The 24,370-nt window shown below is 36.2% G+C and overlaps 3 protein-coding genes and 1 pseudogene across 5 annotated transcripts in view; 1 reads left to right on the plus strand and 3 right to left on the minus strand.

The window, feature by feature from the left end:
* Positions 1 to 9,122, minus strand: part of LOC306858668 (N-acetylglucosamine-1-phosphotransferase subunits alpha/beta-like) — a 21,762-nt gene extending 12,640 nt beyond the window's left edge. The window contains exons 1-13 of one of the 2 annotated variants that reach the window (XM_079399301.1): positions 8,040 to 9,122; positions 7,806 to 7,901; positions 7,481 to 7,566; positions 7,107 to 7,226; positions 5,795 to 5,845; positions 5,314 to 5,510; positions 4,976 to 5,040; positions 4,074 to 4,208; positions 1,735 to 1,896; positions 1,432 to 1,611; positions 1,127 to 1,297; positions 386 to 509; positions 40 to 246 (exon numbers count right to left, since the gene is read on the minus strand). In XM_079399301.1, the coding sequence (XP_079255427.1) occupies positions 40 to 246; positions 386 to 509; positions 1,127 to 1,297; positions 1,432 to 1,611; positions 1,735 to 1,896; positions 4,074 to 4,208; positions 4,976 to 5,040; positions 5,314 to 5,510; positions 5,795 to 5,845; positions 7,107 to 7,226; positions 7,481 to 7,566; positions 7,806 to 7,835 (1,528 nt within the window). In that variant the 5' untranslated portion in view covers positions 7,836 to 7,901; positions 8,040 to 9,122. Of the gene's footprint in view, positions 1 to 39; positions 247 to 385; positions 510 to 1,126; positions 1,298 to 1,431; positions 1,612 to 1,734; positions 1,897 to 4,073; positions 4,209 to 4,975; positions 5,041 to 5,313; positions 5,511 to 5,794; positions 5,846 to 7,106; positions 7,227 to 7,480; positions 7,567 to 7,805 lie in introns of both variants that reach the window. The other variant, XM_079399300.1, reaches the window with a different exon arrangement.
* On the plus strand, positions 8,776 to 12,598 carry LOC306858671 (DNA damage-regulated autophagy modulator protein 1-like; annotated as a pseudogene). The gene is made up of 7 exons (XR_013786027.1): positions 8,776 to 8,943; positions 9,550 to 9,617; positions 10,190 to 10,332; positions 10,647 to 10,824; positions 11,021 to 11,079; positions 11,171 to 11,263; positions 11,722 to 12,598. The product of XR_013786027.1 is annotated as a DNA damage-regulated autophagy modulator protein 1-like (transcript).
* A 516-nt stretch (positions 12,599 to 13,114) lies between these two features.
* Positions 13,115 to 17,179, minus strand: washc3 (WASH complex subunit 3). Its single transcript, XM_079399303.1, has 7 exons — positions 16,980 to 17,179; positions 16,794 to 16,892; positions 15,008 to 15,073; positions 14,660 to 14,782; positions 14,428 to 14,544; positions 13,764 to 13,828; positions 13,115 to 13,646 (listed from the first exon to the last, which is right to left on the minus strand). The coding sequence occupies exons 1-7, from the start codon at positions 17,028 to 17,030 to the stop codon at positions 13,553 to 13,555; spliced, it is 615 nt and encodes a 204-aa protein (XP_079255429.1). The 5' UTR covers positions 17,031 to 17,179; the 3' UTR covers positions 13,115 to 13,552.
* Positions 17,180 to 17,665: 486 nt separating this feature from the next.
* LOC306858980 (CWF19-like protein 1) lies at positions 17,666 to 24,197 on the minus strand. Its single transcript, XM_079399798.1, has 14 exons — positions 23,914 to 24,197; positions 23,658 to 23,742; positions 23,489 to 23,573; positions 23,298 to 23,399; positions 21,959 to 22,173; positions 21,743 to 21,858; positions 21,582 to 21,666; positions 20,962 to 21,111; positions 20,015 to 20,141; positions 19,813 to 19,892; positions 19,474 to 19,683; positions 19,003 to 19,122; positions 18,419 to 18,516; positions 17,666 to 18,296 (listed from the first exon to the last, which is right to left on the minus strand). The coding sequence occupies exons 1-14, from the start codon at positions 23,934 to 23,936 to the stop codon at positions 18,152 to 18,154; spliced, it is 1,641 nt and encodes a 546-aa protein (XP_079255924.1). The 5' UTR covers positions 23,937 to 24,197; the 3' UTR covers positions 17,666 to 18,151.
* Positions 24,198 to 24,370: the final 173 nt, after the last annotated feature.

The following is a 24,370-nucleotide window of genomic DNA, read 5'->3' on the forward strand; positions in this document are numbered from 1 at the left end:
TATATTAGAATACTCACCTTGTCTCAATACTCAACTCACCTTGTCCGCAGTCACCAACATCAAACCCACATGCAAGAACGTTGCACGCCTGGTCACAGAATTTATCAGCCAACCAAGAGTTAGCGCAGCCTTGGTTACAGAAGGACACGCTTCCCAATCCTCCAAGACCACCTCCGAACTGCCAAGGTTGCCCACCTCCAATCACAGCACCGCCCACTCCTCCAAAACGACTGCTGCCTGCAGTGCCTGCAAGGAAAAATCAAGAAATTTTGAAACAGATATAAAGATGGGATCAGAAACATGCAATTGGTTCATGAAAGTAAACGTGAGGGTGAATGAATATTAACAATTTTAATTCTGGGGTGAAATGACGGTGTCAAAGTACCTTGACAGTCTCCTCCATCCCAATCACATGCAGAGTTGTTGCAGGCCTTGTCACAGTAGCCGTCTTTGATCCAGGATCCTGGGCAGCCTTCAGCACAGTTTGGTACAGGCCAGGTGAGATACACCTGTGAACAGAGAAAACATCTGAGGTGATTATCAAGGCAATGTAATGTAATGGAAAGATTATTCGTTCAATAATATAAATCACATCCATTCAAAAGTTTCGATTTTTGAAATTCTTTTGCTCAAAAATACTGCAAAAACAAAACTGGTCTCTATTTTAATAATATGTTACAATGTTAATTTATTCCTGTGATGCAAAGCTGAATTTTCAGCAGCATTAGTCCAGTCTTTAGAATCACATAATCCTTCAGAAATCATTCTAATAAGCTCATTTGCTACTCAAGAAACATTTCTAATTATTATTAATGTTGAAAACAGTTGTGCTGCTTTTTGTGAAAACCATGATATATTTGTTTCAGGATTTATTCCCTTTTATGAATAAAAAGTTCTAAAGAACATATATTTGAAATAGAAATCTCTAACAATGTAAAGGGTCTTTACTGGGTCTTTTGAATAACAGTAATAATTTCTTTAAAAAGAACCCAAATGTTTTGAACAGTAGTGTATGTACTCATAGATCTTTTGTATGTATGCAAAACTTCAGATGTGCATACACTGTTAGACATGCGGTTCAAATAAACAGTCTTTCTTACAGATACAGATAGGCAGTCTTTCTGACCTTTTGACCTTTAGAGTGGCTGTAGAAGTCATCAGGCCACACATCCTTCCCGAACATGACATCATCATTGAGGTAGATGAACTTTTGAGAGAGTCCTGGGATTCGGTGAATGTGGGTCTCTATGGCAGGAGAACTGAATGTAGGCAGGTGGGTTTGGTTCTGAAAAACGTCCTGAGAGGCAAACACAAACGTCAACAAGACACAGAAGACTTTGTCAATTACTGTAGGGTTTACATAAATACACCCATAGAATGCATTACAGCACACACTAATAAACAAGGAGATCATTTAGAAGCATCATTCACCTGGTGAGTAACCACTGAAACACGTGGGTTATCTAGGTTTAGCCAAGACGGTATCTGTCCGTTGGTTACGATAAAGATATGCCGCACCCATGGTGCATATTTTTCAATAGAACGCAGTGAATAACGCAGCTCCTCATTGTCTTCAAAGCGGCTGGCAGAAACATCCTCATCCTGTTTAGACTAAAAAAGAGGAAGACCGTTTATTATGAAGTTATTTATTCATTTTTTTAGTTAAGTGATCACTTATCAAGCACACATTGGCTTAGTTTCCACCTGTGTGTGAAACTGCTGTAAACTGTGTACCTGTGAGATAGCGCTAAGGTCCCAGAACAGGTACGCTGGACTGACTGTGAGATCTTTTCCTTCCAACGTCAGGTTCTTCTTGGCCTGCTGGGTGAGGTCAGTAAAATCCTGCGCTGTGTTTAGGTGGAGAAGAGCAATACTGGCCTCCGAGTACAGCTGCAACTGAGATATACACATATACAAATGGTCACTCAACAATAAGCAAAGCTGCTTATTTGCTTTTTTATTTTTGAGTTGCTGCTCATCACAGCCCGACAATTTGTGCCCTTTTCAAATAATTCCCAAGCCACTGCGAAACCTACAGTAGTAATAGACACGTAGTAAATCGCACAGAACTACTTTTACTCTTTTGGATGAAGCTAATTTTCCCATCATTTCTAACTTCCTCTATTAGGTTCTAGAGACACACCACAGCCATGTGACTGCCAGCATGCAGCCAAACTCATGGGATGATGAGTTTGCTTGTACGATCAGGTTTCCCTCAAAACAAGTTTTAGCACTTGTCACAATGCTGTTTACAAGCAGAGGTTCTTCATTGTTACCGTTCCCATTCCTCCAGTTAATGCCAAAAGAAGACTGCAGAGAGTCAAAATAGTTATCTATCAATAGCATTTACACAGAAAATCTGTTTCCAGGAACGCCATCAGTGCTTTGCCTGAATGAAAAGGCCTTCAGAAGTGTAGTGACACTGCCATCCTCACATTAAGAAAAAACAACCTGCAGAACCCAAATAGTTAAGGGGGAGTGTTTGTGTTTATAGGTGCATATTTTATGTACAATATAGACAACAGGCTAAATCAATGGTTTAAGCTTAATTAGTTAATATTTTATTACAACAAACTATTCTGAACCAAAAAAAATTCAGCGTATTTATAACCAAGACATTATTTATGAATAGATTTTCCAATTGAGGACATCCCCAAGAGGACAATTTGCTAGATTTAGTTTACTTCTGGTGACAAATTTGTTCCCAACCTATAACTAAGTAGATTGCCCACACACACACTTCACTGGCAGTATTTCTTGTGTAACAGTGAGTGCATTGGACAGAGGTCAAGGGAGAGCTTTCATCAACATTGCAAACATGCTAACACGCACTATAAATACTAGTCATCTCTCAACACTCAACTTCTCGCTCGCTCACTCTCTTTCTTTATCTGTTCCTCAGCGTCATCCTTTGCTATATTACCTGATGTGACCCACATTTGGATTGTAGACACATACAATACAAAAAGAAAAAAACCCTACAAAAAGACTCCCCATCGTTCCGATAGGAATACAATAATGAGCAGAACAAGACATGAAACGAAAGTTGTGGAGCTGTGGAAATTTCTGTTAGATGGAGGGAATAGGACAAAAAAAGTTTAAGATAAGAAGGTATGCAAGTGAAAAAGAAAACAAATACAAAAGCAAGCAAAAAGAATGAAAAATTTATAAAATCAAGCAAAACTAAATAAGCCAAGAACACACACACACACAAAGCAAGATAAAAACAAATAAAAAAAACAAACTGAAACAAGCAAAGCTGAACAAAAGCAAGAACGAATGAACGCAAACAAAAGTGACTGAAATCAAGCAAAATCAAACAAAAGAAACAAAAAAGCAAGAACAACCATATGCAGTCAAGAATAAATGAAAGCAAACTAACCAAGAATGAACACAAGAACAAACAACAGCACATACAAACAAAATCAAGGAAGAACAAAAACAAGCAAAGACAAACAAAAGCAATCAAGAACGTAAGAGAGAAAGAAACTAATTAAAGCAAAAAGAAAAGAAACAAACTAAAGCAAAAATAAACAAAAGCAAGCAAGTACAAAGCAAACAAATAAAGTATTGTGAGATATACAGAGCTCTGCGGGGAAATAGAAGAGAGGTAGAGATAGAAGGTTATCTAAACCCTGATGCCTTCTCCAAGCGCAGGCTGGCGCCAGGCCATTTCAAACAGTTTTTGTACTGTTAACCCCTCCATCAGGCCGCTCAAGTGTCACTGTAATACCCTGAGCTCTTATCACATGACCGCAGACAGCAGGACGGAGCCCAAACATTGCCCTAACCAATGAGATAAACACTGAGATCCACAACACACAAAACACTGATTATTATTTTATAGATCAATGGATGGCCAACGGTTATGCAGCTCAACAGCAAGTAATAGTTCAATAAGACAAATATAGTAACTTCATTGGGATTGTTGATGGATTAAGGCCTTAAAAAGTTCTCTGCAAGACTCAAACTGGAAATACGCAGACAGCTGTCTTTCTAACGGATCTTGTGTGCCATCTTGTGATCATTTCTAGCACTGCATTCTACTGATTGCCTTATTTGAGAGGTTTTACCTGTTTGATTTTACTGGTCACCACAGCTGGTAGTTTGACCCTGAGGTGCTCAGTTTCCTTCAGTGACGCTGGGAACCCGCTCAAATAGGCCAGAGTTTGCATGCGGACCAGCCCCGGAGCCTCTTTATCAGTCGTCTGTCACAGAAATATACACTTGAGTTTCACAAGGATTTGTTTTAAAACAGAAAACTTTGCGTTTCACAGAAATATGATGTAATCCATTATTAATAACATGTGAGTGTCAAATAATGGTCACCTACAAAATGTACAGTGATGTGGGTTGCCAGGAACAGGCTCAGGAATGCTAATAAAACATTCATCAAAAGGAAGTTGTAAAAAAAACAAAGTTCCTCTTATTGGTTAAAGCTTTACTGTAGATATCATACAGCAGACATCACAACAACAAAAAAAGTTCCCTTTTCGGTGAATGACTTTGTGTGGGATATTTCTTCTCATGTGCCCACTTTTTAGAAGGTGACATGGCAATTATTTGATTATCAAAATCAGTGTACTTTTAGAATTATTTATATACTTTTGTAGTATATATATATATATATATATATATATATATATATATATATAATTATTAATATAATACCTTTTATTTGCATATTTAATATTTTGTTAAGTGATTTTATCATTTTTATTAGTTTTTTTTCTTAGCTATTAGCTTTAATTAAATTAAATGTTTACTTCAGTTTTAGTTGTAGTACTTTTTGTACAAACTTTTTGTTCTCTAAGTTTCTGTGATGTCATATATATCCACATTTTGGTGAAGCTGGAATTTCAAATGTCCCGAGTGTCGTTCTGTTAAGAAGCAAGCTGGAATTTCTAACGCTCTCAGAGTGACATGGGAAGCAGAATTAGTCAATAAGTGTTAGTACAGCAGTTATTTTTCTCACCAGATAACCTCTGCTGATGGAGTGCGCCAATGCTTCCTTCAAAGCATCTGTATGGGCTTTTTCAGCTGTAGCAGGACATAAAACTAATGTTAGACTAACACTGAATCAATTTTGGCCCTGTTAATGGACAATAAATGTTGAAGTATATAAATGTTGAATGTGTGTCATTCTTAAGAGATTGCTTATATGTATAATATATTTACCATTTATAAATTTATATTATATAAAGTTATATTTTTATTCACAACTTTCGTTTAGTGTGAGACAGCATGCGAGTCTACTCTGTAAAGTATGTAGAGTCATACTCTATTATAGTGAGAAGTAGGTCATAATTGTACCTTCACTGTGGGAGTGGAAGAGAAGAACAGACACGCTTGAGGAGGGGTGGAGAGGTTTGGCCACCTGTAAGAGTTGTTTAGCAGTGGAGAATGCTGCTGAAAGTGTTGGCAGCTCCTTCAATGTGATGTTGGCAGGAAGGGATGGATCCAGCACCAGCACAGGACCCATGATGCAGTGGGACAGCAGACATTCTGGCCTATCACAGGGCACACAGACTGAATTAAAGCTCTGATCTAGAGCTAATCTTTATGAGAGATACAGCCATTCACACTATTATTCTGTAGTGCAGCAGTTGCTTTTGACACAGGAAAGCTCTGGTGGCATAAAAAACAACTGTGGCTGTGACAAAGGCAGTGGTTGCTATGAAACAGGAAATGTATAAACCGCACAATATTTAGTTAGCTTCATGTCCTGCAGACACATGAATAGGATAAGAATGAAATTAACTTTGGCTTAATTCTACTTATTTAAAACACTCACCTTCCCTTAGGAGCTTCAGTTATTTCAGATGCATTTTTTCCAAGACGCTCCCTAAAAAACAGCACATAAAACACTTTTAAACTGTACTGTCGGCTCTGCCAAATAAACATGGGTGTGTCCCATCATACCAAACATACAGGACAGAATAGACTGAATAGAAACTGCACATACAAATATTACATCTGCATTTTTATTTGATTAGCTTTGGATGGATGTGGATACAGTGGACACGAGATGTTAAAACTTTGACCCTTACTCAAAATTCAATATTTACAATCTTTTTTGCAATAGACAGGTGTGCAATCAAAAATATGTTGTTTTGAATAAAAAAACAAAACATATTTAATAAAATAAATTTGTGTTGGTAGCAATCCTGTTCGAGAAGAAAGGAATAATATATGATTTAATAATCAATTTATCAAACAATTAAATTAATACCATCAAATTAACAGCATGCAGAATGTGGCAAAGCATGTCACTCAAAATATATTGTTTTGAACAAAATAAAATACATGAATACAGTATTATGATTAGTAGTGGTGGTGGTGATAGTAGTAGTAGAAATAATAATAATAATAATAATAATAATGATGATGATGATGATGATAATATTAATCCTGATCTAAAGTAAAAAGAAACATTATATATTGTTTGCTTTATTATTCAATAATATATTGCCATGCAGAATGTTTAAAACTATGCGTAATTCAAATTATGTTTTGAATAAAATAAAAATAATAAAATAAATGTATAATAATAGTAATGGTAATAACAATAATTATGTTATAAAGAAACAACAAACATTATTATTTTTATTTCTTTTAAGATTTATTAATCAAATGGTTAAATAAATACAATCAAATCCCCACCATTCAGAATGTTGTAAACAATGTGTAATTCAAAATACATTGTTTTTAATAAAATAAAATTAAAATAATAAAATAAATGAATAATAGTAGTAATCATTTTCTAAAGTAAAAAAAATGGTTTTATTTCCTTTATTCCTAGCTTTTCCTTGATTTATTAACCCATTAATCAAATGGTTAAATAGATTCCATCATATTCCCACCATGTAGGATACTGTGAACCATGTGTAATTCAAAATACATTGTTTTGAATAAAATACCAAAATAAATCAGTAGTAGCAGTTATAGTAATCATACTGTTTTAAAGTAAAAAAAGGACACATTATGATTTATTTTCCTTTCAAGCGGTTAAACAAGTACCATCAATTTCTCCTCAATCCCAGTGTCTCCTCGGATGAGGATAAATAAATACTACACTAATAGTGTGTGTTTTATGGGTGGGGTACCTCAAGGCCTTCTGTTCTTCTTCCAGGTGCTGTCTCACAGAATGAAGATCCTTCAGCAGGTCCATGTCTGTGCCGTTTACCCAGGTGTAAACCACATCAATGGGCATCGGTAGGCAAAGCCTGGAATTATACAAGCAGATGAACCAAGGTAGGTACGTGATTCCAGGAACATATTTATGAAAATATGTATTTTTTTTAAATCATGCATTTAAAAAAAACATATCACAGTAATGACAGACTAACATAATCAGCTGAATTTGAGTCATTCTCAGAAAATATGCATGAGATAACTGCGCCCCTTAAAGAGTGATCAGTTAACACAGGACTTTATTACTGTGCACGAATGAAGCTGGCTTCATTGATCCATTGCTCACCTGGTCTGAAAGGACTTTCCTGCAACATTATCTCTGTAGGAATCAAACAAAACATGGTACTGATCTCGACTCCACTCTAACACAACCTGCAGACCAAACAAAACAAACCCAGCCAGTTAATACACAACACCAAACCCTATCTAAAAGTGTCTTAGTTTGATTTGCAGCCACTATGTAACAAGTCAGAGTCAGATTGCACAAGCAGCTTTAATCAGTAATCAGTGACTGATACAGTATGCAAAGATAAGAGGATACATGCATGGCCTGAATGCGAATCTTATGAAGACAGTATACTTCTGAATGTTACCCTAGTTAGTGTACATACCTCCCCAAACTGAAAAGCAGACACTATCATGAGGACTAGTCCTCCGAAGCACAGGTACAGTCCATAGCGATGAGACAGACAGGTGTATGTCTGCCGCTGCAGCAGTTTAAACACCGAATTAATGATCAACATGACTCTCCCCGGCCATCAACATCTCTTCCTCCATAAACACTTAACGAGGACACATGTTTCCTTCGGTGAAATTAAAAATAGCTTCATTACACTAAAACATACCGTCACATGATCGCATGCTCAACAATCAAACGCTGTTGTTCCTCATTGGTAGTGATCAGGTGATGAGACGACGCTCAGTTCGTGTGGATCTATGGACATAACAGACTCGCTGCCGCCCTCTATTGATTAGGAGGACGATCACTTTATGAATGAAAATAATAGGCCTATATTTACATTTCATTATAAATAATTACATAAAATATTATCAAATGTGGTTATACTTTATTTCGATAGTCCACTTTAGACATTCTACTAAATATAAGTAAATGTGTAACTACATGTCTACTAACTCTCAGCTAGCTTTAAGGTTAGAATAAGTTGACATATACTTGCAAAGTTTCTCATAGTCAATATGTTGCATGTAGTGGTCCCATCAAAATACAATTCATTACTTTGGCCATCATGACAAAGTGTTTTTTACATGCATGTAAAAAAAATAATAAAGTAAAGTGAACAGAGAGATTTCTCTAAAATGTAATTATGTAGTGAAAGAAAGAAAGAAAAAAGAAAAAAAGAAAGAAAGAACTGCTCTGTGAGTTGTTCACTGTTCACATGTGCTGGTGGTAATCTATGGGTAAAACAATGAGGAAGAGAAAGATTCCCAGTGAACACGTGATACTATAGATACAGTTATAAACGTCGAGTTATTGTTCATAGGTCATACGGTATGTGTTCAGTGAAGTGTCCGTGTCTCTTTGTCTGACCTCTGCTGTCCACTTTGCTTTAGTCTCGGTGAATGGTGATGCACCGATTACACCAAGCCCTCAGGAGAGATGTTTTGGTTCATGCAAGGAATGTGCTTTTTACCTTCTTTTCTGGTCATCTGGTCATCGAGCACCTTCATAATATCTTACATCATCGCATTATTTCGACGAGATGTTGATGTTATCCTTCCTTATATTAGGTATGTCACTCGTCTTTTTATCTTGAGCATTTTAGTTTGGCTACACATCTGGACTATACGAATTCACAACTCTTAAAATAACATAAACCAGAAATAGCTTATAAAGTTATAATATAGTAAAAAAAAAAAAGGCTAGGTTTAACCGGGTATGTATATACAGCTGCTAGATTTAAGAATCTGAACAAAGTTCGTTTAGTTTCGTTTTCTACTCATAAGTTGAATGTTGGCTCGAGTTCAAAATCAGTATTCAGAGCAGAAAACAGGTCAAACTCTAGAATGTAATGTGTGCATATTAAATGGTGTATAATATATATTATACACTATTTAATATGCACACATTATATTATATTACATTCTTTATATATACATAACCATGATAACACCCAATACTAATTAATAATAAATATTTTTAAGTCAAAGTCATATTAATGTATTGTAATGGGCGAGGCTTCACTTTTATTAAGTGTCAAGTAAACTGTGGAACTTGTGTGTGTGTGTGTGTTTTAAATATAAAATATTGCAAGTTTATGATTAAATGTTTCTGAATTGCTTCACAAATATGAATGTTCTTTTTTTATTATTATTTCTGTGAATGTCTCTGAAAAGCGATACAGGGGCCACTCCACCTGAGAGCTGTGTGTTTGGATTCATGTCGACAATCACTGCCTTTGCAGGTATGACTAACAATCAGTCATTTGATTTCAGTTTAATTTGATTTGATTTCCAGCTCATATTTCAGAGAGTGCAAATTCCCCACCAGCAGCTTCAGGAAACTCCTTACAGTTAGACTTTCTGTGTATCAAAACCGATGGGAAATTGCACAATTTGCAGTCAGCCGCAAACGGCTTGGTTTTGACATGTGAGAGGAAAGCAGTGGGAATGTCTCGAGTGTACTTTTTTTTTAGTAACAATGGAATAGCACTCATTCGGGTCTCACTTCTCTTTCTGCTGAAAACGAAAACATATTTTTTCCCATCCGTGACACAGCTGGAGTCCAGTGTTATAATACAGCACCACAACTAAAACCTCAAAAAACTGCAGAAATGAAACTTAATGCCAAATCACAGGTTATCAGTGCAACAACCATCATGGCAACTCTATTGCATTCATTTTTTACCTATATTTTCAGTGCATTATCCTGCATAAAGTAATTGAATTCTGTTTAAATGCATAAGTGAATATTCTTTACTGTATTGCACATCAATTTCCACTGCAGTTTTAATCAGTAAAATCAACTGTTTTCCAGCCTTTGCTACTATGTATGCTGAATATAAATTTGTGGAGAGAGTCTATGAGAGACCCGGCGCCGTGTCCCCTTGTCTGAACAAGGTTGCTTTTGCATTTGGCATCGTCTCTTGTGTCGGCATGTGTTTGGTGGCTACATTTCAGGTATATCTAGTTCAACCAAGAAATGTTTACTCTTTTTTTCTTTTTTTTACTCAGTCTACTTACCTTTGTCTTTCCAAACAACATTCCAAAAAAAGATATTTCAAAAAATGTCCTAGTGTGTTTTTATCCATATAATGAAAGTCGTTGAGATTCTAAACTGCTTTGGACCCCACTGACTTTCATTAAACAGATGAAAACAAAATATCTCCTCGTGCTTCACAGAAGAAAGAAAGTCATACAGGTCTGGAAGGAAATGAGGGGAGTAAATGATAACTCTCTCTTTAATGGCGCTCATGTGTGTTGTTGTGTTCTAGGAGACGACGGTGATGCCAGTCCATGATTTCGGCGCTTTACTATTTTTCTTATCTGGGGTTATATACGCTGTCATCCAGAGCGTGATATCGTACCGAGGTCATCCTTATGGATGCTCTAAGTCCATTTGCCGTTTCCGTGTGTTCTTCGCTGGACTGGCTGCTCTAGCTGTAATACCCAGTATCCTTTCTCAGCGGTACTATATGTGCCATTGGTTGACCTTCAGAACGTAGTTTTGCTAGTGTAAATTTGCATCTGCTTACATGGCTGGTCATTCGAATCCAGTATTGTGATCACAGCGTGCTGGCTTTGCATGTAAAGACGTGTACTGTTTATATTTCAGATCAAACAGATTGTCTTTAACGCCTCCTTCCAGCAATTTTTTGTGCAATTCCTGTCGGAACAAGCAAACTTCACTGGGACACCAACGATAAGGTACAGTTCATGTCACTAACCACATTCCAGTACTTAAATTGAAGCACAAATGTATTGCTGAATGTTTAAAGTTGTTTTCCTGCTTCTGAAGGACTACACATTTCATAAAGTGAGTGTCGCGTGTGAATGGATCACTACTTTCAGTTTTGTCTTCTTCTTTTTAACATACATCAGAGAGTTCCAGGTGAGTATATAAAATTAGACTAACACTATTATTCAAAAGTTTGGGGTCAGTAATTTTTAATTAAATAATCGAAAGTGATACTAATCAACTAATCAAAAGTGACAGTAAATACATATATAATGTAAAAAAAACCCAGCTATTTTAAACTTTCTATTTATCAAAAAATATTGAAAGATTTCCAAAGGATCATGAGACATTGAAGACTGGAGTAATGGCTGCTGAAAATTCAGCTTTGCCATCACAGGAATAAATTCCATTTTAGAATATTTTCAATTTTACTGTATCACATAAACACAACCCTGGTAAGCCAAATAGACTTCTTTCAAAAACATTAAAATAAATAAATAAATACTGACCCCCAGCTTTTTTCACATTGTTCCAAATCAGTATTATATTAATTCAGATTCTTTTTAGTGCCTCCAAGATCATATTAACTTTTCTTTTATTTCTTTTTACAGCAATTCACTCTGAAACTGACTGTTAATTTAATGGAGTATTCATGACTATGACATCATACCGTTACAGTATGTTTCACTGTTATTGTGCATTTTTAATAGAATTGTATTTTTATACAACTTACTACCTTTTTTCATGTTGAAAGATCTGCTAAAGTACAGTGTAATCATTGGCAGTGTATATTTTTGTAGCTTGTATTTTGTTCTAGAAAAAGGGCATAAAGATGTACTTGAAATGTAATATAACCACTTGATGCCAAACAATTCATAAAGCTGCTTCATATTGATTCTTATTTTAGAAAGTATTTATGATCAGCCAAGACAGAATAGTTGAGCAAATTCTTATTCGCATTAATGTCAATCAATCTTTGCTTCGGTTATAGTTTGAACTTCTTGCCTTGTTGTTTTACTCCATAATCATTCTGAAAATTCAGTGCAGCTGAAAGTGAGCAACAGGTGTGTTTTAATCTTGCACTTTATGAAGTGGAATGTGAAAAAAGTCCATGCTTGCACAATGTGTGTCTGACTTTGTAATTGTGAAATAAAAACAAATGATGATGATGTGCATGACTAAAGAAAAAGGATTGCTTGAATATTTGTAATGATAAGAATAGCAGCATACACTACCAAATAGTAGAGCATGGCACTAGCAACCGCTAAGATCATGGGTTCGATTCCCAGGGAAAGCAAGAGCTGATAAAAATGTATAAACTGTAACTTGAATGCAATGTAAGTCGCTTTGGATAAAAGCATTTGCTAAATGCATAAATGTAAATTTCACAATATTACTGGTTTTACTGTATTTTTTGACCAAATAAATGCAGCCTTGATGAGCATAAGAGACTTCTTTCAAAAATAAAATAAAAATCTTACCAATCCCAAACTTTGAATGGTAGTAAATGGTTTTAAAGTAACTTCATTTCACTGAAGTCAGATAGAACAACTTTTAATAACAAGTAGTAAGATTTGGAAAAGACAATATAAGCAAATCTGTAATTACTGTGCAACACAATAAGCATTATTAAAACACAAGTCATTGTTGTTATTCATATTACTGTGATTCAAAGTCAGTTTTAAGGTTGTTGCAAGTTAAATTTACAAAAAAAAAAAAAAAAATTACTCCGCTACATTCAATTTATGAATAGATATTAGTGCTGTCAAATGATTAATTGCGATTAATCACATCCAAAATAAAAGTTTTTGTTTACATGTGTATATTTATAATGTATATATAAATACACACACATACAGCATATATTTTGAAAATATTTCATATGAAAATATTCATATAATTGATATAATATATAAATATATATACTTAACCTTTTTCTTAAATATATACATGCATGTGTGTGCATTTATATATACATAAATATACACAGTACACACATATATTACGTGAACAAAAACTTTTATTTTGGATGTGATTAATCCCGGTTATTCATTTGACTAATAGATTTACAAGGCTGCTTTTGTCTACTTCATAAAAACACTCTTTGTATTGTTATTAGATGTACATACTACGCATTTAACATGTACATGTCAGGCAAGAGATGAGAGATTCATAATTCACATGAAAGTAGCACTTAAACAGACTTAAATGGACCAATTATCATCACAATCATTAGCGATCTCACCTAGTGAGCAAGTGCCCTCAGAAACCACCACTATAGATGTCAAGTATGCCATCTCTGAGATCTAAAACAAACTTAGTGCCATCACTAAGTCGTCTCTGTCCTCTGTAAGGACATTCAAGTGCATTTACCCTCCTTTGAGATGAGCAAGGCTCAACAAGTCCAACAAATTGCTCATTATCCGTGAGGGGTGGAGCTGATTAGTCGCTGAAAGATGATTCGCTGCCTGAGCTGTCATCATCTTGCTCTTCCAATCCTTTTTTACCTCCATCTGGAACAGGTGCATCAGGGGTACTAAAGGGAAATGCAATAAATCTATTAGCTACAATATAAACACTGCATTGTCACACATATAGTGACAATACACATGCATAAATAGTGCATCATATTTTTACTGTCGTTTACACTTACTCTAGCAAACCGGGGTCCAAACCCTCCATTACCATCTTATTTTTAATGGCCATGACTGGAACACCCTGTACGAAAGAGCAAAATATTGGCATATACATAAACTTCCTTTAGTTAGTCATGTCTAGACAATATTTGAGTTTGTTAATGATGAAACTCAGGTTATGATTTAATTTGAAAGGAAGATGTTCACCCAAAAATGGAAATTTGCTGAAACTTTACATCCACGATGACGAGATGAAGTTGAGTTTATTTATTAATCAAAACAGATTTGGAGAAATTTAGCGTTATGTGACTTGCTAACCAGTGGATGCTGCAGTGCATGGGTGCCGTCAGAATGACAGTCCAAACAACCGATAAAAATGTCACAATAATCCACAAGTACTTTTTAAGTAATGCAGGTATCATTATTATAATTTATAGACTAGTATTTTTCCCAGAAGCAATGGATTAAAGTTAAAATACCTTAGTAATGACTGTGTTTATTACAAACATGCTCTTTTCGCTTCACAAGACATTAACTGATGAACTGGAGTTATTTGTGGATTACTGTGATGTTTTTATTAACTGGACTCTCATTCTGACGGCACCCATTCACTGCAGAGGATCCATAGGTGAGCATGTGATATAATGAAAATTTGCAGATATAATGCTAAAACACACATACCACTTGCACCATTTTCAGGTATCTGGCATATCGCGGGTCCTTGGCTACAGTCATCACATTTTCCGCTGGGGCCTCTGCTTTCGGCTCCTGGGGGGCCACTTGTGCTTGTTGAGATGCCTGAATGGACAAAGACTGTGTATTAATACCAAAGAATTACCATTACGGTTATAAATACCTCAAAACGCAGTGGGATAAATGAATTATGACAATGATATCGCAGAATAACTGTTACCTCAACAGGGGGACCCAAAGAGGGGCCCGTGGCATGACTGCCAGCCACAGCAGGGCCGTTTGTCTCTGTAGATGATCGCACGCCATCCACTGTGACATCTTCCAAACCAGGAATAGAAGCTAACTGCAAATTCAAAATCAACCAGGATAAGCCTAAAATAGTGGTTTCCATTGAGTTACTTTGTTACATTTTTTTTCTACTTTTTATTATAATACTGCATTTTTTTTTTTTAAATATGACCTACTCCTTTTTATTAATTAAATAATTATTATTTTTACACTTTTTCTCAAACTGATCCCCTAGCACTCCACTGTGGTCCCTAGTCTGAAAACCCCTGCCTTGATTTACCTTTGCTTCCAAAATGCTTAGTGTGGTCTCAATCTGTTGAATCCGTAATGATACTGTTGCTAGTTTCTGAAGAAGAAAAAAATATCTTCAGGTCATTGACACTTTCAAGAAATACAGTGCCCTCCAAAAGTATTGGAACAGTAAAGTCAAAATTGCTCTGTTGGCTGTAGAGTCAAGACATTTACAAATATGATTAAAAGATGAATACGAGACAAAACTACAGAATGTCACATTTTATTATTGGGTGATTCAACACACAGATGTTTTAGCAGCTAAGAAGTTCAGCACTTTTAGAGTTCATCCCCCATCTGATGTGAGCATAAGTATTGGGACAGTTGAACATAAGGCAGATATAAAAGATGAAAAGCTATTATTTAGTTGCAGATCCCTTGCGCACAATCACAGCAGTGAGTCTGTGACCCATAGACATCACCAGACTCTTGGTCTCATCCTTTGAAATACTTTTCCCAGCCTTTAATGCAGCCGATCCCAATTGTTGCTTGTTTTGGGGGGTTTCTGCCTTTACTCTCCTCATCAGATGGTGAAATTCATGCTAAATCAGATTTAAATCTGGAGATTGACTTGGGCAATATAAGACTTTCCATTTCTTTGCCCTTATAAATTCCTTGACTGAACTGGCAGGGTGTTTTGGATCATTGTCCTGATGCAATATGAAGCACTTCCCAATGAATCTGGTGGCATTCTCTTGAATATTGGTTGGTTTTGTACCCTTCCAAATTCATTCGGCTGCTGTCATCATACATTAAGTCATCAGTAAAGTTGAGAGGGCCTGTTCCAGAGGCAGCCATGCATGCCCATGCCATGACACCACCTCCACCATGCTTTACAGATGAGGCTGTATGCTTGGGATCTTTTGCAGTTACCTCTTTTTCACCACATTTTTGCTTTCCCTTCACTTAGATAAAGGTTCATCTTTGTCACATCGGTCCATAAACACAGTTCCAGAACTCTTCTGGCTCACCTTTGTGCTTTTTTGCAAACTCTAATCTTGCCTTTTTATTTTTGGTGCTGGTCAGAGGTTTGCATCTTGCTGTGTAGCATCTGTAATTCTGTGTCAAAGTCTCCTGAGGACAGTAGATTGTCAGAGCATCACCCCAGCTTTCTGGAAGTTGTTGGTGATTTTACAGACACGTCTTTTAGGGTTCATTTTCACAGCTTTTATGATTTGTCTGTCATCAACTACTGTTGTTTTCTCGGCTGATCAGGTCGTTGTTGGTTGCTGGTGGTTTCCAAACTCTTGATTTCTCCATGCCCTTTATTTTTGCTATAGCTCTAATTGACTTCCTCTTTTCTTTTAGGATCCAAATTGCTTGCTTTTCTCTCAAAGTCAGCTCCTTCATCTTCATCCTGGTTTGTGTGTGTCATCATCGAATGCAAGATTCAGAATACAGAAGTAATGGATATAACTGATACGACACATTCCCTGCTTTTAATATCTGAAGAATGAATGCAACAGGACACAGCAGATCACTTAGAAAGACCTGTGAGGGAACTGTCCCAATACTTATGCTCACATCAGATAGTGGGATGAAACTCTAAAAGTGCTGTTCTTCTTAGCTGCTAAAACATGTATGTGTTGAAACGGCTTATAATAAAATGTGACATTCTGTAGTTTTGTCTCATATTCATCTTTTAATCATATTTGTAAATGTCTTTACTCCACAGCCAACAGAGCAATTTTGACTTTACTGTTCCAATACTTTTGGAGGGCACTGTGTATAAGTGAAGGTAAAGAGGGGAATGATGAGTTGACATGTGAACATACCTCCTCACATACTGTGGAAAAGCGGTTCAGGAACCTGACGGTGTGGACGATGAACTGGTTGAGGAAAGCTATGATTCTTCGCTGTTGTATGGCTGGAACCTTAAGAAAGAAAGTATAATGGTCACTGTTATCTAGAATGTGAGACGATCATGTGAGCAGCAGCTGATGTTGTAATGTTGAACTAACCTTTGTAAGATCTACTCCTGATCCCACGATGGGCAATCCGTCCTCATCCATGTCAACAACTCGCTTGTGTTTTAACTGTCACAGATACACAGATTTCTATGCTTTAAATGTGCTAAAATGGTCAGGACTGTTCAACAACTGCATAGTTGAAAATAACTCCTCACGTGACTTCTGTGCCTCCTGCAGCACTTCCGCGTTCTGAACATAAAAGTCCCCGACCCCTCAAAATAGAGTCGTTTATTTGAAATGTAAATACATTTTGTGTATTTTAAGTACAGGTCATTTTATTATATTTATAAGTATTTAAACAGTGTTTTACATATTTTGTGATGTGAATAAATAAAAAACAATAAAAGTATTTACTTCCACGTTTTCTTATAAAAGGTGGAAGTAAATACGAAAAATGTTTTTTGTTTTATGACGTTGTCATAAAACAACGAAAATTCAACTTAGTATTCGAGCAAATGCTGAAAGACTAATTTTATAATTAATTTTAGTAACATTTATAAATATCACGTGAGTAGTTAGGTTACACATAATTCTTACTATTTATAATTATTTACTAAAACGATGTAACTGCCGCTATAAAGGCACTACCTTGTAATGGTCATAACTTGATTTTTAACGTTTTTATTTTATTTGTAAGCAAATAATGACACTTGGGTTATTTCTGCTTTCTTTAAAGTAAAGTAATAAATATTGCTTTAATATTTATAGTATTATAAACAATTCAACATTCCATAATTCATTGCTAACTTCCATAACTATTTTGTTTCATAAGCGTCTTCTTTTGTAGGCAATGAGAGGACACGGTTGTTTGTGTACTTAATCACAATAGTACAAACATCAGTAAAGTCTCAAAAGGACACCACACTATTACTACACAAGAGAAATGCAGATTTTACAAATCTGAAAAAATGACTTTAATTAGGAGTTACAACAAAATTCCACACTTAATTGTACATAACAGATGAGATACATCACCAAAAAAGTTATCTTTTGAAAGACCACTGTGACAACAGCCATTTCCTAACTGTTTGCAAATGAAAGGAAGAGGAAAATGTATATGGTGCAAAATTTAAAAAGCATAAAATGATAAAAAATAAGCAGTTGACACACTGATTGAGTTCATTAACATGAAGGGATCAAGTCAGATGTATCTGAAATGTTGCTCAGTCATCGAGTGCGAAGTCGAAGGGCCCAAAGTCAGAGCGCACTTGTTTGGCCTGATCCTCTTCCTCCTCTTTTGTACATTTACACTCTCTCCAGTCGGCACGCATGGGGATGTTCAACAGCGCCTCGCTCGCTAACACTTCCCTGAGGCCACACACATATACACAGAATGTATAGGCACTTATGCAAAGCAGGTTTTTAAAGGCAGGTCATAAACTTTCAAATATTTATAACTCATGGTGAAGAACTGTCTGCGTAACATTTACCTGCCAAACTGCAAAGGGAAATTTTTCTTGATGCGATAAAACAGCTTATCGCCTGTATCCAGCTCCACATAAAAGTAGGGCGTTCCTGGTGGAGCAATCTGTAATGGGGGATATTAGAGTTTGTCACAGTGCAAAACAGATCCTCTTGGTCTCCTCATGACTTCCTTTCTCATTCACTTCATAGATAATGTTACAGATCAGTATATCAGAGAGAGTGAAAATGAGTGTAATCTGACAGCACTCAACAACAGTGCACAAACCCAAAGCACAAAAATGAAAAAAAAATGCTTGAAATCCTCTCAAAACATTTAAAACGTATTTAATTGTTAAATTCTATTTTAGATTACATTCAGATATGATTTCAAGGTGCCTTGTAAATTTTGGATGCGTTTTCACAGTTTAGACCACAAGAATAAACTAAACTGAGTGAACAAGTACATACAATTAAAAAATATTTGATTACATTTTAAGTAATGAACGATAACTAATTAACAGTTAAAAAAAAAAAAAAGAAAAAGTGTACTCAACCACAGCTGACAAAGTTTTTGCGTGTTCAGTCTGAGAAGGACACATATGTCGTGTACCTGTTTGAGGTCTGTATGAGCTGGAATCTCCATCAGTTCCATCTGCTGCTCTTCAGCTTGTGTCATGAACGCCTCCTTGATGTCTTCTGTACTGCACTTCTCCATGGCCACCGGCACTACCTGAGGACGAGAAATGAAGTTTCCGTTAAACCCGTTATGTTGCTTTCTCATAACGAGGTCTTTGGGAAATCATGTATTTGGTCATCACTGGGAACACGTCCCTCAGAAATGGTTATTCCTCAGCACAGACAGATTGTCTATCTGCTCAGACTTAAACTGATGAAATTATGTTGAAGTCTGTGATTGGTGGAGGGCTGGGCGTCTCTCACACTCTCCACGCTGCTATCAGTTTACCAGACTTTCTTTTTCATATATGTGGTGCTGCTTAGACTGACCTGGGATCTGTACAGATCAGTCCATTCAGGCAGACACCACAATCGCATTATGAATGAGATAAAATTTTGAATGGACCTGTAGTTGAAGGTGCTGGCTGCGGTAGTTCCTCTCAAACAGGATGCACCGTTGGCCTCTGCTTTTACAGAATTTCTTGATGGAACTCTTGTATTTCTCCATCTCTTCAACCACCTCTGATGCCAAATCCACCACTGACTGGTAATGTCCAATGGGCAGCAGGAGAACATGGTCGGGAGTGAGACCACCTTTAGCGAGAGCCATGTAACACTGGAAACAGATTATGTTAAAGCATAATGGAAAAACAACAGATGATGTGTCAATACTTGACCAATAACTTATCAGTTGACATATTTTAAAGTAACACTGAGCTACAGAATACAGATTTTGTGGACTCACATGTGTTCCGATGCTTATGACCAAGTGCTTCTCAACTTCTGGACTTGCAAGGCAGAACCAACAGGGTCCAGTGGGCTGTGCTGTAGTGAGAGAAGAAAACAAGGCTTGAAATAAGTTCTGCTGAATATTTCTACATAAGGTAATAAAACAGTCCAGTTTGATCCATTAGACCAGTGGAAAGAATGCAGGTGAATGGACTCACGGGGTTTTCGGGGCTGTTTGGGATAATTAGGTCTGTCTCCGTCTGTTTGCCTCTTCCTGCCGTGATGCTGCTGGTGCTGTGGTTTATTCTGGCCCAGATCAAAAAAGAACTGGGATACTGGTTCCTCCTGAACAAAAAGGAGAAGTTCAAATGATCTTTTCACTGAAATAAGGTACACTACCGTTCCAAAATTTGGGGTCAATAAGAGCCTTCTTTTTTTTTTAAAGAAAGCAAGGATGCATTTAATTATTTAAAAGTAACAGTATAGACAATAATAATGTTACAAAAGATTTCCATTCAAATACACAGTTCTTTTTTTTAAGATTTATTTTTGGAATATTTGCCTTTTTATTATGACAGTATATGAGATAGGATGCAAAGTGGGAGAGAAAAAGGGGAGACGGGATCGGGAAAGGTCCACAAGCAGAGACTCGAACTTGGGACGCCTGAAGTGCAACAGCACTATATGTTGGTGCGCTGCCCACGAGGCTATTAGCGCCATACATACTGTTCTTTTGAACTTTATAGTCATCAAAAAAATTCCTGAAAAAGCGCATCATGATTTTCCACAAAAACTGATAATAAATGTTTTTTGAGCAGCAAATCAGCATATTAGAATGATTTGTGAAGGATAATGTGACACTGAAGACTGGAGTGCCATGGAATGCCATCACAGGAATAAATTACATTTTTAAATATATTCTAATAGAAAACAGTTATTTTAAATTCTAATAATTTTTTCACAAAATGTCTATTTTAGATCAAATAAATACAGCTTTGGTAAATGCAAGAGATTTCTTTCAAAAACACATATACATACATATACATATATATATATACACATATACACATACATATACACACACACATGCATACATACATACATATATAACCCCAAACTATACCTGCATATTAACTATATGTAAGTAAAAACTGTACACACAAACCTCTGCTCCTGTCATAGAGGGTGGCGGTTTTTCTTTCTTCCCATTTTTCATAGGTTTCAGGTAGGGATTTTCTGTGACGTCCTGAGGCTGCTTGACTAACTCGGCAGGGTCCATGTTTTTCATTGGGACAATGTTGAATGCATACAAATACTATAAGAGAAGATCAACTTTACAGTTAAACCACAAACTCAAAGTCTCTCTAGTAATTAGTTTCATGTTAAGGCTAATATTAAAATTCTATAAAATTTTAAAATTAAACACTAAAACCTAAAATGAAGGCTACAAGTGAATTCAGCTATCATAATATTACATGCAGTATGAAATATGGACATTTATCTAAACATTATACTTGGTGTTAATTAAGTGCTGTCTTTAAATATTAACTTTAAGCAATGTTGTTATTGTTAAACTTTTAAAAATCCATTTCTATTATTTGAAATAGAGCTGAAATAAAATTCAGTAACTAACTGAAATGAACTTCTAAAATTAAAAAGTTAAAAATATACATTTAATACAACCAAAACTAATAAAAAATGACAAAAGCACAAAATTACAACAACAAAATTAGCAAAACTTTACCCCCTCCAAAACAAAAACCAACAACAATAAAACACACGCACCTTCTTTTTGGCAGGATTGTTGACAGCAGCCAGAGCGATGAATCTACTGACATGCTGAGCATTCTCTTGAAGGACCACATGATTCCTGCAAATTCATACACATTTTATAAAACAATTATCATCTGAAAAGCAAAACATATCCTAATGCTGTAATGCCACACCTGTAGGGCAGCCTCTCATAATGTACCGCTTCCAGTCCCGCAAAATGGTAGCGGGGCTTCAGCTTGTCAGCGAGCTCTGCGATGGACGAAACCCCACAAAACTTTGTATCGGTTTCCTACAAAAGGGCAAAAAAGTAAAAGACCCTTGAGCACACATTCAGGAAATACCAGCAAAACTGATCCAAATGTGTTAAAGGAGCACAACAAAGCACTGACGGGACTGTTTCCATACTGCCATACGCCTCGAGGCCACTGCGAGGTCAGGAGAATGTCCACTCCTCGGAATTTGGAGTTAGACAGCAGTGGGGCCACCAGGGCAGAGGTGTCTTTAGAGGTGAAGCAGTGTGAGGGAGCAGGCTCCTGTTGAGCTTCTCTGCCACTGACATAAGCGATCTGAAGCCCCGATGCCCCTGTGAAAATGCCTCTTCTACCTGTACAATTTTTTGTTAAATAGCATACTTGTTTAACTCAAATTGAGAGTTTCATTTAAGCATTACACAACCCTGCACAATATTTGCTAAATGAAATCCAATACTTATTTCTTACTAATTTTGGGATGCTGACTGTAAAAATATTGCCTGTTTGGTCAAAAGCAAAAATGATATGAAATGCATATCATATTTTGTGAGAACGTGTGACATGCTAGAGCAGCGGTTTTCAAACCTGTCCTGCAAGCACTCCTGCCCTGCACATTTTGTATGTTTCCCTTATCAGACACATAAGGGAAACATACAAAATGTGCAGGGCAGGAGTGCTTGCAGGACAGGTTTGAAAACCACTGCTCTAGCATGTCACACATTCTCACAAAATATGATATGCATTTCATATCATTTTTGCTTTTGACCACCGTTTGCAAGGTGAAGTAGTTTTGTGTTATCCCTTAATCACCAGAACCACGTCCACAAAGATTTTTAAAATTATGATTGATTCACAAGACAATATGTTATGCCTACTCATGAGTTCAAGGTTAGAATTTTGGCCAATGACAGAAGAAAATGCAAATATTGCCCAGATGTTTTAGTTGCATCTGTGAGTGTTTTACTGCATCAAAACAATGACATAAAAGTACAGATTTTGTGAAAAAAGCTTGTACATTTATAAACTTATGTAAAGTTGAATGCACTCAATGGAATATTTGAACTTTTTTCACTCCTTTACAAACTGTAAGTTAAATGTTACATTTGGAGTGTAAATTTTGTCTGATTTTGTATTTTTATAAGTGCATTAAAGCTTGCAAAACTTATGTTTTTGACTTTAGCATTATCATATTGGTTAGACATTTTTTGAATCTGTGCATTTTTTGAATCAAGACGCAGGCCTGTTATGAATCCATGTTTTTAAAATTAATTTTCAATTATTTGCAATCAAGAACATCTACCAGAACCACAAAGAAAGAAGATAAGTTGAATAAATAAATAAAAGTTGCTTTTTTCCATACATATAAGGAAAAAAGCAACTTGGAGCCTCACAATAGACATACATTTACACACTACAAGCCAACACAAAATTGCAAATACATGTCTTCGACTTATGGAAGGTAATAGATCAATCTTACCCAAACATGTGACGTTTTCTGCCAACTCGCAGCCATCAGAGTTTGGGGAATACTTCACAGTCTCTTGGCTGGCTGCGCCGAGAATGTATGTGTGAATGGGTGCTGGGGGGGTTAGAAAGAACACTAATTAATTCAGTATAGTGCTTGGTGTGATTTAAAAAATTATATTCAACCCTAAAAGGAAACCTTACCCTTTTTGGCACCAGATTTATATGCTTCCCATTCTGCTTCAGCCTCAGAAGAATTTCCAAAAAATTCACCAACACACAGCAGCAACTGAAAAACAACATTATCAAGTTAAACCCATAACTCTCTCTACTGCTTATGGCTTTAAAATAAGGGATACACGTGCAGACTCACATCAAATTGCCCGCTCTTTTTCTGAATGGCGTTCACCCGGTTGAACAAAGCATTTATTCTTCCTTCAACGTCACCACATGCGAGTCTGAGAGGGAATGAAATATAAAAACAGCGTGGGCACACAAAAACACGTGAGTCTTTTACACGCACGCTTCTATCTATTCTGTTTATTTTCACAGTAAATCACGGATTACCATAGGTAACGAGCCAACTAACATTCATATATGCCCCTTTTTAATCCAAAAGCAACACTTACACTCGTAAAGGCTTATCTCCCATACCGAATAATATATAAATGTTCTTAAAGAGTCTTAAAATGAATGTCTCTTGTGTCTGGGCATTGGCGTTAAACTGTGTGCGTCGACAAAATAAACCCTGTCAGAAAAGAGAGTAAACGATTTCGGCCGCCTATTTATGAGATATACGCCTTAAGGTGAAACTTTACGTTTTTTTGGTGCTATAAATTATTAAATACATTTGAGCAACTATAATATATAAAGTATAGAATTTATAAACGCGATAATAAATTACAAACCTGAACCAGCATCAAGTTTCTCTCCGGAGGAAATACAAAGCTGGCACAGTAAAAGCGTATTAAACGCCTCAAGTATGCGCACGTTATTCGCAATATCAGCGCCAGCGATTATCACTTTATAGTTTAATATTATCCGTTAAATTAAACGGTTATAATGCATATAACAAAACAACCTAAA

The sequence above is a fragment of the Barbus barbus genome (assembly GCF_936440315.1).
Source record: "Barbus barbus genome assembly, chromosome: 39".
Lineage (NCBI taxonomy): Eukaryota > Metazoa > Chordata > Actinopteri > Cypriniformes > Cyprinidae > Barbus > Barbus barbus.

What these genes read in the sequence shown, in the direction of transcription:
- LOC306858980 (XM_079399798.1), bottom strand. Translation starts at nt 23,936, where the DNA reads ATGGGAGATAAGCCTTTACGAGT. An exon ending in TAAATCTGGTGCCAAAAAGG is followed by an intron (nt 23,400 to 23,488) that starts GTAAGGTTTCCT and finishes TAACCCCCCCAG; the next exon opens with CACCCATTCACACATACATT. An exon ending in TATGAGAGGCTGCCCTACAG is followed by an intron (nt 21,667 to 21,742) that starts GTGTGGCATTAC and finishes ATGAATTTGCAG; the next exon opens with GAATCATGTGGTCCTTCAAG.
- washc3 (XM_079399303.1), bottom strand. Translation starts at nt 17,030, where the DNA reads ATGGATGAGGACGGATTGCCCATCGTGGGATCAGGAGTAGATCTTACA. An exon ending in CAGGAGTAGATCTTACAAAG is followed by an intron (nt 16,893 to 16,979) that starts GTTAGTTCAACA and finishes TTCTTTCTTAAG; the next exon opens with GTTCCAGCCATACAACAGCG. An exon ending in TTGGACCCCGGTTTGCTAGA is followed by an intron (nt 13,647 to 13,763) that starts GTAAGTGTAAAC and finishes ATTTCCCTTTAG; the next exon opens with TACCCCTGATGCACCTGTTC.